This window comes from Orbicella franksi, chromosome 3 (assembly GCF_964199315.1).
Source record: "Orbicella franksi chromosome 3, jaOrbFran1.1, whole genome shotgun sequence".
Classification (NCBI taxonomy): Eukaryota; Metazoa; Cnidaria; class Anthozoa; order Scleractinia; family Merulinidae; genus Orbicella; species Orbicella franksi.
In genome coordinates this window covers 25,765,433-25,775,210 of record NC_138147.1, presented here as the reverse complement: position 1 = coordinate 25,775,210, position 9,778 = coordinate 25,765,433, and the positions used below count along the sequence as shown (strand labels likewise).

The window sequence follows — 9,778 nt, the reverse complement described above, 5'->3', positions numbered from 1 at the left end:
CCCACCGCTGCCACCATGTTTGTCGTTCGGTAACACATTCAAAACTGAATTTATTAAGTTGCTGCAAGTAATAAATACATGCTATCTGGATACGTGCGTGACAATGTTGTATAGTGCAATTAAGGTGCAAGTGCATATGATTAAAACATACAAAGGTGCAAGCGAATGTGCATAGTGAAACAATTTCTCATATGATAACATTAAACATGCAGATAAACTAAATTTTTGAGGGAAATATTAACAACCTAGAAAAAATCTCATTGGCTGGAAACCGAGAGAGCGAACTCACTCTACTGGGAAGAATAAACATTGATAAAACTTTAGTTTTGTCTAAGTTTATTTACAGTGCATCTTTACTCACTATCAACAGGCATTTTGTGAAAGAAATCGACAGGATATCCAACAATCTTATATGGGAAGGTAAAACAGCAAAAGTGGAAAGAAGTCCCGTTATTAGTAAAAAAAAAAACCCCAAAAAACATGGAGGACTTAAAATGCTAGACTTCGGGATTATGCGCAAAGCGCTCAAAGTCGCGTGGACCGATCGGTTAATTAAGCGCTACTCGCTTAGTAGAATATAGCATTCAATCCTCAACCTTATCACAAACAATGTCATCTTTGAGATCATCAAAGTTAATGTGACCCCACCCGTCAGAGCTGACATCAATGAGCCTGACTCGAGCATGTTTACCAATAAAGTCTTGGACGTCCCAGCTGCTAAGATTCATTGTCTCCAGGCAGTTTCCAGTCTCGTTTCTCACAACCTAAAATAGAAACAGAGATGAATTTCCAGGTCACAAGGAAAGTAATCAAATTGAAATCTACTTGATCAGTATTTAATTTTGATGACCGTTCATAATTCTTGAGTACATCAATCAATCAATCAATCAATCAATCAATCAATCAATCAATCAATCAATCAATCTAACAATTAGTCAATCAATCAATAACTTTATTTATTATATAAACACTAATGAAATACCAGGATTTCTCCTTTTACTAAAGAATCATATCTTCATCCCCCGCAGTGAAGATACTATTTTTATCGTTCACGTGTGAGGATATTGGTGTCGCCATGGTTACTAACATGATAATCGCTTAAACTGAACTTAGATGTGTTGCTGTGTTATCGAAACATTATCGGATCTTCCTCGGATATCTTCGGTTATCTTGGGAAATTTTCGGAAACGTTTGTCTGGCCTTCGGACAACTTTTGGAGAATCTTCGTAAATCTTCGTAAAGTATTCGGAAATCTTCGGAAAATCGTAAAAAGAAATCGTCATTAGAATGTGTATATAATAAACAGAATATTACATGCCCGCTTGTGGATACAAATTTTATCTTCTCGTGTTCAACTTGATATCTCACGAGTTGATCACTGGAAGACAAAATTCGTATCCACGCGCGGGCATGTAATATCCTTTATTACAGTGTCGAAAATATCTAGGAGAGGGTAAACTAGACCCTTTACTAAACAAGTACACTAAAAAAGAAATAATAAGTTACCTACACGGCAACCACACCCTATAATTCCTATTCTACTCATATAGAACTATAGTTTCTCGTGAAGTGTTTTTGAAAAATCGAATGTGGTTTAGCGTTGTCTGTACTCTTATCAACAACGATATGCGTCATCAGAGTGGTCAAATTAAAATGTTGTGGACTCAAGAGGCGCACCCGAGTGAGTCCATAAGAGACATATTTGATTTGTTTCTTACCACAATATCAACGTCAAAGAAAACGTTTTTTTTTTCAGAGCGTGACACATTGACGCGAACAACGTGACATTTTACCACAATTGCTACTTATCTCGCAATCTGATTGGCTTATTTGCCGTTGTCGATAAGGGTCTAGACAACACTGCTCGCGTCAATGTGTCACGCAATGCCTTTTTCAGCTCGCGCTCTGAAAGAAACATTTTCTTTGACGTTGATATTGTGGCTGCGCCTCCTGAGTCTACAACAGTTTGACCACTGTGATGACCTGTATCGTTGTCGATAAGAGTACAGACCACGCTAAACCACATTCGATTTGTTAATTCCACGAGGGGCTTGAGACGATCCAATGAATTCTCACCATGTTGTCGACCACTAGTTCTGCGCGAACGACAGTCATATTACAGCCTCCACCGATGAGAAACGAGATCTTTTTACCAATAATACGAAAACGCGGGGATGTAAGAGTTCCTATGGGTCCGTCTCCTTGAATGGCTCCTGCCTTTGCCGCTTTGGAAGGCCTGTTCTCGTATCCCCCTATCCACCAGTCCCCCTGGTGTTTGGAAGGCTCTCTATTACGGGCAGTAGGGTTGTCACCAAAAGTTGGTTGATTATCAAACACTGAACCAGTCCTTTCCCAACCACCAATCCCATGCTCGAAGTCGAAGTTGCAAGCTGTGCATATACGAGAAAGAAGAGAGAGGAGTGATGAGCATTATTTAGGTTTGATATAACCGTTCTGATATAACTGTCTGGGCATTTTTTCGACAAATGATTCGAAGCTTTAGTGGCAAGCAAATGTAAGATGTGCTTTTTATTTTAGAAAATCCGCATGTCCAAACATTTCATCTCCGACCCCGTCTACTCTCGCATTTTGTTGACTGGTCAACATTGTTGAGCCTCTGCGGAAGGTTGGGGGGGGGGGGGGGGGCGTGGTTGGGCTTTCTGTGGCCTTCCCCAGTAAATGCATCGACTCCAAGACATTTAAGTCACGTGGCAAATGTTCCTTGACAAATTTTAGGCTCAAAGTTTGACGACTTTAACGTGAAGGCTGTTTAAGTAAGAAAAGTTTGAAATCAGCCTACGGGCCTAATCTTTGATTCTTTGTGTCCACCTCCATCTGGGTCCGCCCCCAGGCTTAGAGCGAATCACGAATCCTTAATTTCTAAACTACTTATAGGAACAACGCATGGAGTAAACAAGGAACCTGTTATACTCAAAGAAATATCCAGAAGTTTAAATCTATTTGACACAATCCACAGCAAAAGTCCGCAGGTAGCCATACTCAAAACATCACACAACTGACATTAAAGCTGACTGCCAATCACCTTCTAAGTTCATGTCGCAATAAACCAAAACTGCCGTTCCATTCCCGTTTGGATCAAGCCAGTACTTGCTGCTAATGGTGCCTTTTCCTTCGCTCGACCTAATTTCCTGACACGAATGCGCTGGGAGCTCTGGAATAGAACCCAGAGGCACTTGAATCAAGAAAAGAAATAACATATTACAAAATTCACCAAGTATATCGTGGTGTCTTTATTAATAAGTGTTTCTGTTCAACGACGGCCTGTAAGCTGATAGCTGCATGCGGAAATTTTATGTTCCACACGAAACTCAAAAAAAAAAAAAAAAACAGAAACAATTTTTTTAAGGAGTAAACGAAAGTTGATGTTCTTACTTATGGTTCGCTTTTTCCCCACTAATGAGCTCCGTGGGAAGTTTTCATTTTAAGGATATTACAACTTGACGTTTTCCAAGAAATGCCATTAAAACGCGCCTTAAACTTTGGGTAGGCGTCTGTTTCTCAAAAGCGTCTGTACGTGCTAAAGCTTTCTGATAACTTTGTACATACCCCGATTGCTCAAGCGTCGTAAGTAAACACGTGCCGGGTCTGAGCGGAAATGTTCAGATCTTGCCTCCTTGGTGCGGTTATTCAATTCGCACGAATTTTCCCCTACGACGTAGTTATAGCTTTGACAGGTGAGTTCTCTTTCACAGCTGATGTCACACTCGTGAAAGGCTCTTACGGGAAATTTTTTGAAGACGAATCCCTGTAGAGCCATCCCATTTATGCTCTGTTCCTCTCTGCATTGGTCATCAGCAGATACGCAGTCCATAAAGAAGCCGGCGAAGAAGAAGGAACATGGAACAATCCACAGCATTTTCCTGGTCTATCAATTTGTAACTGTAGGAGAGACTAATCAAAATATAAAATTAATAAGTTAGGAATGACATTCACCAAACTCAAGGCATCGCTTTCAATTTCTAATATTAATGAAAAAATAGGTCCACAATGCGAACGTGTGGGCTTATGTAGTTTTATTCCATTCGGTTGGAGTGTTGTTTTTAAATATTACTATCTGGGAGTTGAATAGTTCTTTATTTAGCTCTTAATTAGTCCCAATGGACATGACACAACCGACAACCTTTCTTCATTTTGCCTTATTTTGTCCAGCATGTTGTGCCTTGTCCCATGTGAGTTTTAACTTTTCTGAGCTCGGCACTGTTTACACATGTCAAGTAAACTTATACATGTAATTTAAGTTGGTTTGCTGCAGTAATGAATGAGCCAGTTACATGATAACATCAACAACTGAGTCCCACATACACCTTGTTTATGGCGTTGAAGTGTATTGCAGTTCCAACAAGCTCTTGCCATGACTGTAAAAAAAAATGTTGCATGATGAATACACACAGAATGTGGTTTCTTTTGTTGATAGCCCAGCAATAAAATGGTACCAGATGAGGTAAAATCAACTGGCACTGTAAGTGCAGTAAAAACAAAACAATATTGTTGATACACTTCCTTGTTAGCTTTCAGCGATGATGGCTTCTGAACTAAAATCGCTGTGCAGTCAATAACAACTTTAAGATCAGGAAACGTTGAAAATTGCTCCGCGTTGCCAAGATCATCCCAGTGGTCGGGCATTCGGCACAGTTCATAGAGATGAAAGTACAAAATGTCAATCCAAGCTGTAAAGATCCTGCTTACAATTGATTCACCCAGATGATTTCCGAGGGCTAAGTCTGCTAAAGGAAGTCCACAACGCAGACGAATTAGGACCATAAAAAAAATCTTCCTCTTGCGTGAATTTGGCCTAAGGATCTCTTTTTACAGGAAAGGGTAATTTCGATTCCATTTCAGAACCTCGCCAGTTTTTGTTTGCTTGGAGAGCCACAGAGCCAGATAATCGAAAAGGACTTTGATAGTAGCATAGCTGGGCAGTCCAATGAAACATTGGAACCTCTTGTCGTCGTCGTTTATGCTCTTTAAAGTCAGACATCTAGTTGTAAGCTCATTGTTTTCTTCATCCAGAGAGGTCACTTTTTGATACAAGGCAGACATTTCATCTACAATTAACTTGTCCACCGTTAACGACTACGGATCGACTTGACCTCTACAGTAGTCGTGAGCTTTCAAGCTATGATGAGAAGGTAAACATGACCCCAAGTCTTGTGATCTTCTACGGTTGGTTGTGATTGTTTTGGTCTTCCTCTGACTTCACTTTCCTAAAACAGGAATAAAAATGTTACTTCTATGTTAAACTACGTGTAGGCTAACTTTAAAAGCGCTGTAAGAGCTTTTCTGTGTGTAATCAGTCAGTCAATCAATCAAAGTAAAATTATCATAAAAATTGTCATACAATTTTTAAGTAATTGGAGTAATTAGATCGATATTTTACTCACCTGTGCAACATGTTGCTTCCTTTGATTAGATTTGGAGATAATTATTTCTGCAGTATCGCTCTTCAAACTGTTTCTACTCCTTCGTGGAGTCTTGGAAACACTATGCGCATGCTCTGGTTGTGACTAAATATCGATGGAACATATCCTTCGGCTTTTGGATCGTCTGACTTAACACCACCAACAAAGTGCTCAGAACAAATTCGAGGGTTATCGGCCGGAGTGAAGTTCTCGCGTTCAATTCTTTTCAGGGATAAATCTCTCGGAATTCTATAGAAATGTAGTTTAGGATTTCTCTTGCGGTTATTTGAGAAGCCATGAGCAGAACAAAAGCCTTTTTCTCCCCCATCATCACAGGCGGGGCAAATTTACTGAATGCTGATTGGCTGAGACAGAGGGCATTTTTTCTTAATCAGGAGGGCACTTTTGGTCAGATGACCTACACTTCTTTAAAAGTTCTATTTTGATTCGGTCTTGTTAATCTGCACCGCTTTTGTTTTTAGGGCTAGGGGCATTGTTTGTGTAGTTTCGTTTGGCCAATCATGAAGACCCTTGTAAACGGCCGTTACAGGTTGCTTTTGGTAATCAAGAGGGCATGATAACTGGATGCTGACTGGTTAAGCACGCCTGCATTAAGTTATTTTCCCGCTTCAAACAGATTTTGAAAATGAATGTCAGAAACGCATTGCTTCTGAGTTTGATTTAACGCAGTTATTTCATCTTAACATGAAAGAAAATCGAAATGCAGCAAAGCGCAGTCTTTTGGTGGAAAAGCAAAGGATTTTTCCATCCAAAAATGTATTGATTTGCAGCCTGACAAAAGTTGAGTAGGGATGGCTGTTGTCGCACGAAGCATATAGTTACAGAACTTCGTGGCTGCCAAACTGAAAGTTAATTTCTTCGGTTTGCTTCGGTTCGCCTTTTTGGTATCACAGGTCACCTTATCGGCGTTAAAAAAAGAACGTAAATTTTGTTGGTTCGTTAAGTTAACGCGGTGGAAAGGAGAGTTTTGGATTCAAGAAGTTCTAAGAGCTCGTTTGGACACTTATTTGCGTCTTTCATCGATCGATTAAGTAGTTTTTAACCGTTGCAAGTTTCGCAAAACAGCTGAATACAATAAAATTGCTTAAAGTTACGCTTTATTTGTAAAGAAATTGCTTTGAGTGAATTGAACTTGATGTGTTTTGCTTACTATTATAGCAGGTTTTCCTCGTTCTACTGCTAGCCTGTTCTTAAATGACAACCGGCAACCTGTTTACTCGACTATAAGGCCTCAATTGAAAGTTTTCCTTTGTACAGAGTTTTGCCCTTTTTGTGATAAACAAGTAATCGCAAGCGCCCTCGGGCAATTTAGGATTAATTCCACTTGTAGGCAAAGTTTTCCAAATTGCCCTCGACCATGCAATTTTGTTAAAAACTTTGAAAATACGCGTGAATTTAATCCTTAATTGCCCTCGGGCCCATGCGATTACATATCCTAACCAACAGTAGACTACAAGTAGTCCCTCTTTCCCTTAGTCCGTCGAGCGTGACGCGAAAGAAAACCGCGAGGAAAAAAATGGCCACGCGAACTCCTGGAGTCGAGAAGTAGGCGAAACGAGGGACTACTGCCTGAGCCAGGGAGTTTGACTTTCAACGGCCGAGTGATTTTTCGGTGTACATTTTAAATCTCATTACACATATCCAATAGGATTCGTTGTCTTGATGTCCTCTCATTATCGCCTGTTGTCAATAACCCCGGGAGATGTCTTGACTAAAATCGCTCTTCTGTTCACTTCAAGTAACGAGGCAAAACTATGCCGTTTGTTCGTTAAGCGAAACTGCTAAAGACGTTTTGAAAAGGAAGCGACAAAGGAGTCATGATCATCTTGTAGCGATTTTTTGCCGTGTTTGTAGGTTTAAATTTAAAAGTTATTGCGAAATTTTCAAAAGAAGAGTTTAAACCGAGAATTTACATATGTATTTGACATAGGAGATCATTCAACTGCGGTGAAATGTTTGCCGATTGCACCGGAAAGTTTAAAGTGAATGTCTGGTTTCAAGTGAAATTCCGGTTCAATCTTTCAGATGGACGGCAGAAAGGCCAAGCTCAGTCAATTCATATTTACGGAATTGTTCTTCGATGATGCTGTTGACATGGTGTTGAGCGGCGAATTCACTAACGCGCTCGCATTTGGGTTCGAGGCTAAAAGCTTTGCCAAACAAAACACTTGATAAATTTTACTCTTTCCATAGCCTGTTGGCGGAATCGTAAGAACATCACGGCCTGTGAGACGCATTTCCGACGCTTTGATTTGCTCCGGTTCCAAAGCAGCGAGATAAATATTCCTGCAAGACGTGACACATCTCGAATGTTGACAACGTGTTGTCAACGCTCTTAACATAAGCCAATCATATTTTTGCGTTTTGAGCGCAACGCAAAATTCAAACTCCCTGGCTTGGGTGGTAGTCCCTCCTTTCGCGCGCTTCTCGACCCCAGGATTTCAGACGGCCATTTTTTCCTCGCGGTTTATTTACGGAGTCGCTCGACGGACTAAGCGAGAGAGGGGCTACTCATAGTCTAAACAAACAGCGATTTCGCTCACAAGACAAACCAATATGGTGGCAACTGAATACAAGCTACACTCCAAGGCGCCAAGCATTATGGGTCATGTGCAAGTAGAGAATGAATTGATACTCCAGCTAATAGTTTGACAGAGACATGCAGCCTTGGTTTATAGCGTCATTCTTTGATATTGTACATCCATGTTATGGTCAATTGACACCTGCCAAAACAAGGTATCCGCCGACCAGTATAACCTGACCATACCGCGGGATCAAGTTTAGAGCTCGTTGAGGTCACGTGTTTTTTGAAGTTGACTGCTGATTATGTGCTGGTTTTCGTGTGGATCGTGGGCTCATGTCAGGTTAACTTGTTACAATCAGAGCCTGGTTGTTCGAAAGCCGGTTAGCGCTAGCCAGGATTAAAAGTAAACCAAAATACTAATTTCTCTTGTATAAAAGTAGTTTTCACTGTTTATGTTTTAGTAGTTTGAGACTATTCAAACTCTAAACAAAACAAACAATATAAACAAAAAACCTAACAGTGCTTGTTTTCGTCTGGATCATGTACTTATGTCACGTTAACTTCAGGTCCAAATTGTTCGGAAGCCGGCTATTGCTAACCCAGGATTAAAAGTTAACCAAAGTATAAATAATTTTTCTTGTAGACAAATGTTTTTCAATTCACTGCTTCTTGTGTTGTGTAGTTTGAGATTTTTCAAACTCAAAACAGAAGGCCAAACAATGAATAGAAAGTCTCACCGCAATGCCGGCAACAAAACTCAAATAAAAATTCTCGTTTATCCTGGGTTAGCTTAATCGGAGTTTGAACAACTCGGCTTAGGAGCTCTGCTTTTACGCTTAGCTAAATCAATATATTGGCTGAGAGGTAAGAAGATCCTTGCACCAGCGTTAGAATCGGATCGTCCTTCTTTTATGTCAGCAGCCCGATACACTAACCTTTCTGCTGTCTGAATTTCACCGATTTGTATGAGATCAAGAAAAAAGATCCGGAATTTTGGACTCCTGTGTAATAAAATATAAAATATATTAAAAGAAATGCAGCCCGAATATAAAAAGACAGTGTCTCAACCTCCGTCTGGATAAAGTTGTTTTCTAGTTTCAGTAAATAGCAGAATTACTCTCCAGTACCTCGGTGAAAGATAGCCACTGTCCTAGATACTGTGAAAGTCTTGTATATATTGAATTGCTTGCAATCTCTCAACCTGTTAATAAGCATAAACATCTGCACCAGCTGCATTAAGTTGTTATGTTGGGCGAGACCTTATGTAAATATTTTGTATTTCTATTTATTTTTCAAGGCACTTTTCGGCCATTAAGTTTTATATTCCGGTTCTCTGGCGCGTACTAGTGATTAACTCTTTGTCCAATATGTCAGGTTGTAAATGTTTTAATATTAAAAAAGGACAGCCTTTAGCTAACTCATTAGTGGAACTGGCGTGAAAACGTGCTGGAAGTAAGAACATTGGTTCTAAAATTTGCACGCTTAAAAGGGCACTATTACAACTCGAACAGGTCAAAACTGGCCAACGGAGACATATTTCGAGTCTGATTGATTGAAACCTAAGTATAATGTCAAAAATTTTCATACAAGTGTGCTGAATGTCAAAAATTATTATGCAAGTGTACTGAAGCTACAAAAAGATCGATACTCATGCAGGTTGTGATTTCAAATTAGAAACGTTTTGCAGACGTTTTCAAATTTTGTCGTCGTGTCTTGGAAAACAATAGCTTAAAACCAACTACAGTTTGTTCTCCCTGCATTACGCCACTAGCGGCCCAATACCACCAGAGGGGTTGCGGATAAAAATCAAGCA

The 9,778-nt window shown here is 39.9% G+C and overlaps 1 protein-coding gene across 3 annotated transcripts; it reads right to left on the bottom strand.

The window, feature by feature from the left end:
* Window positions 1-406: 406 nt before the first annotated feature.
* Window positions 407-9,778, bottom strand: LOC145482847 (uncharacterized). 3 transcript variants are annotated; one of them, XM_081461485.1, is made up of 6 exons: window positions 9,093-9,778; window positions 8,901-8,966; window positions 3,568-3,912; window positions 3,044-3,193; window positions 2,077-2,390; window positions 407-764 (listed from the first exon to the last, which is right to left on the bottom strand). In XM_081461485.1, exons 3-6 carry the CDS (start codon window positions 3,875-3,877, stop codon window positions 585-587), a joined length of 954 nt encoding a protein of 317 aa, XP_081317611.1. In that variant the 5' UTR covers window positions 3,878-3,912; window positions 8,901-8,966; window positions 9,093-9,778; the 3' UTR covers window positions 407-584. The 3 variants fall into 3 exon arrangements, with proteins under 3 accessions (XP_081317611.1, XP_081317610.1, XP_081317613.1); XM_081461484.1 differs by having other exon boundaries at window positions 8,901-9,778; XM_081461487.1 differs by having other exon boundaries at window positions 3,044-3,172; window positions 8,901-9,778.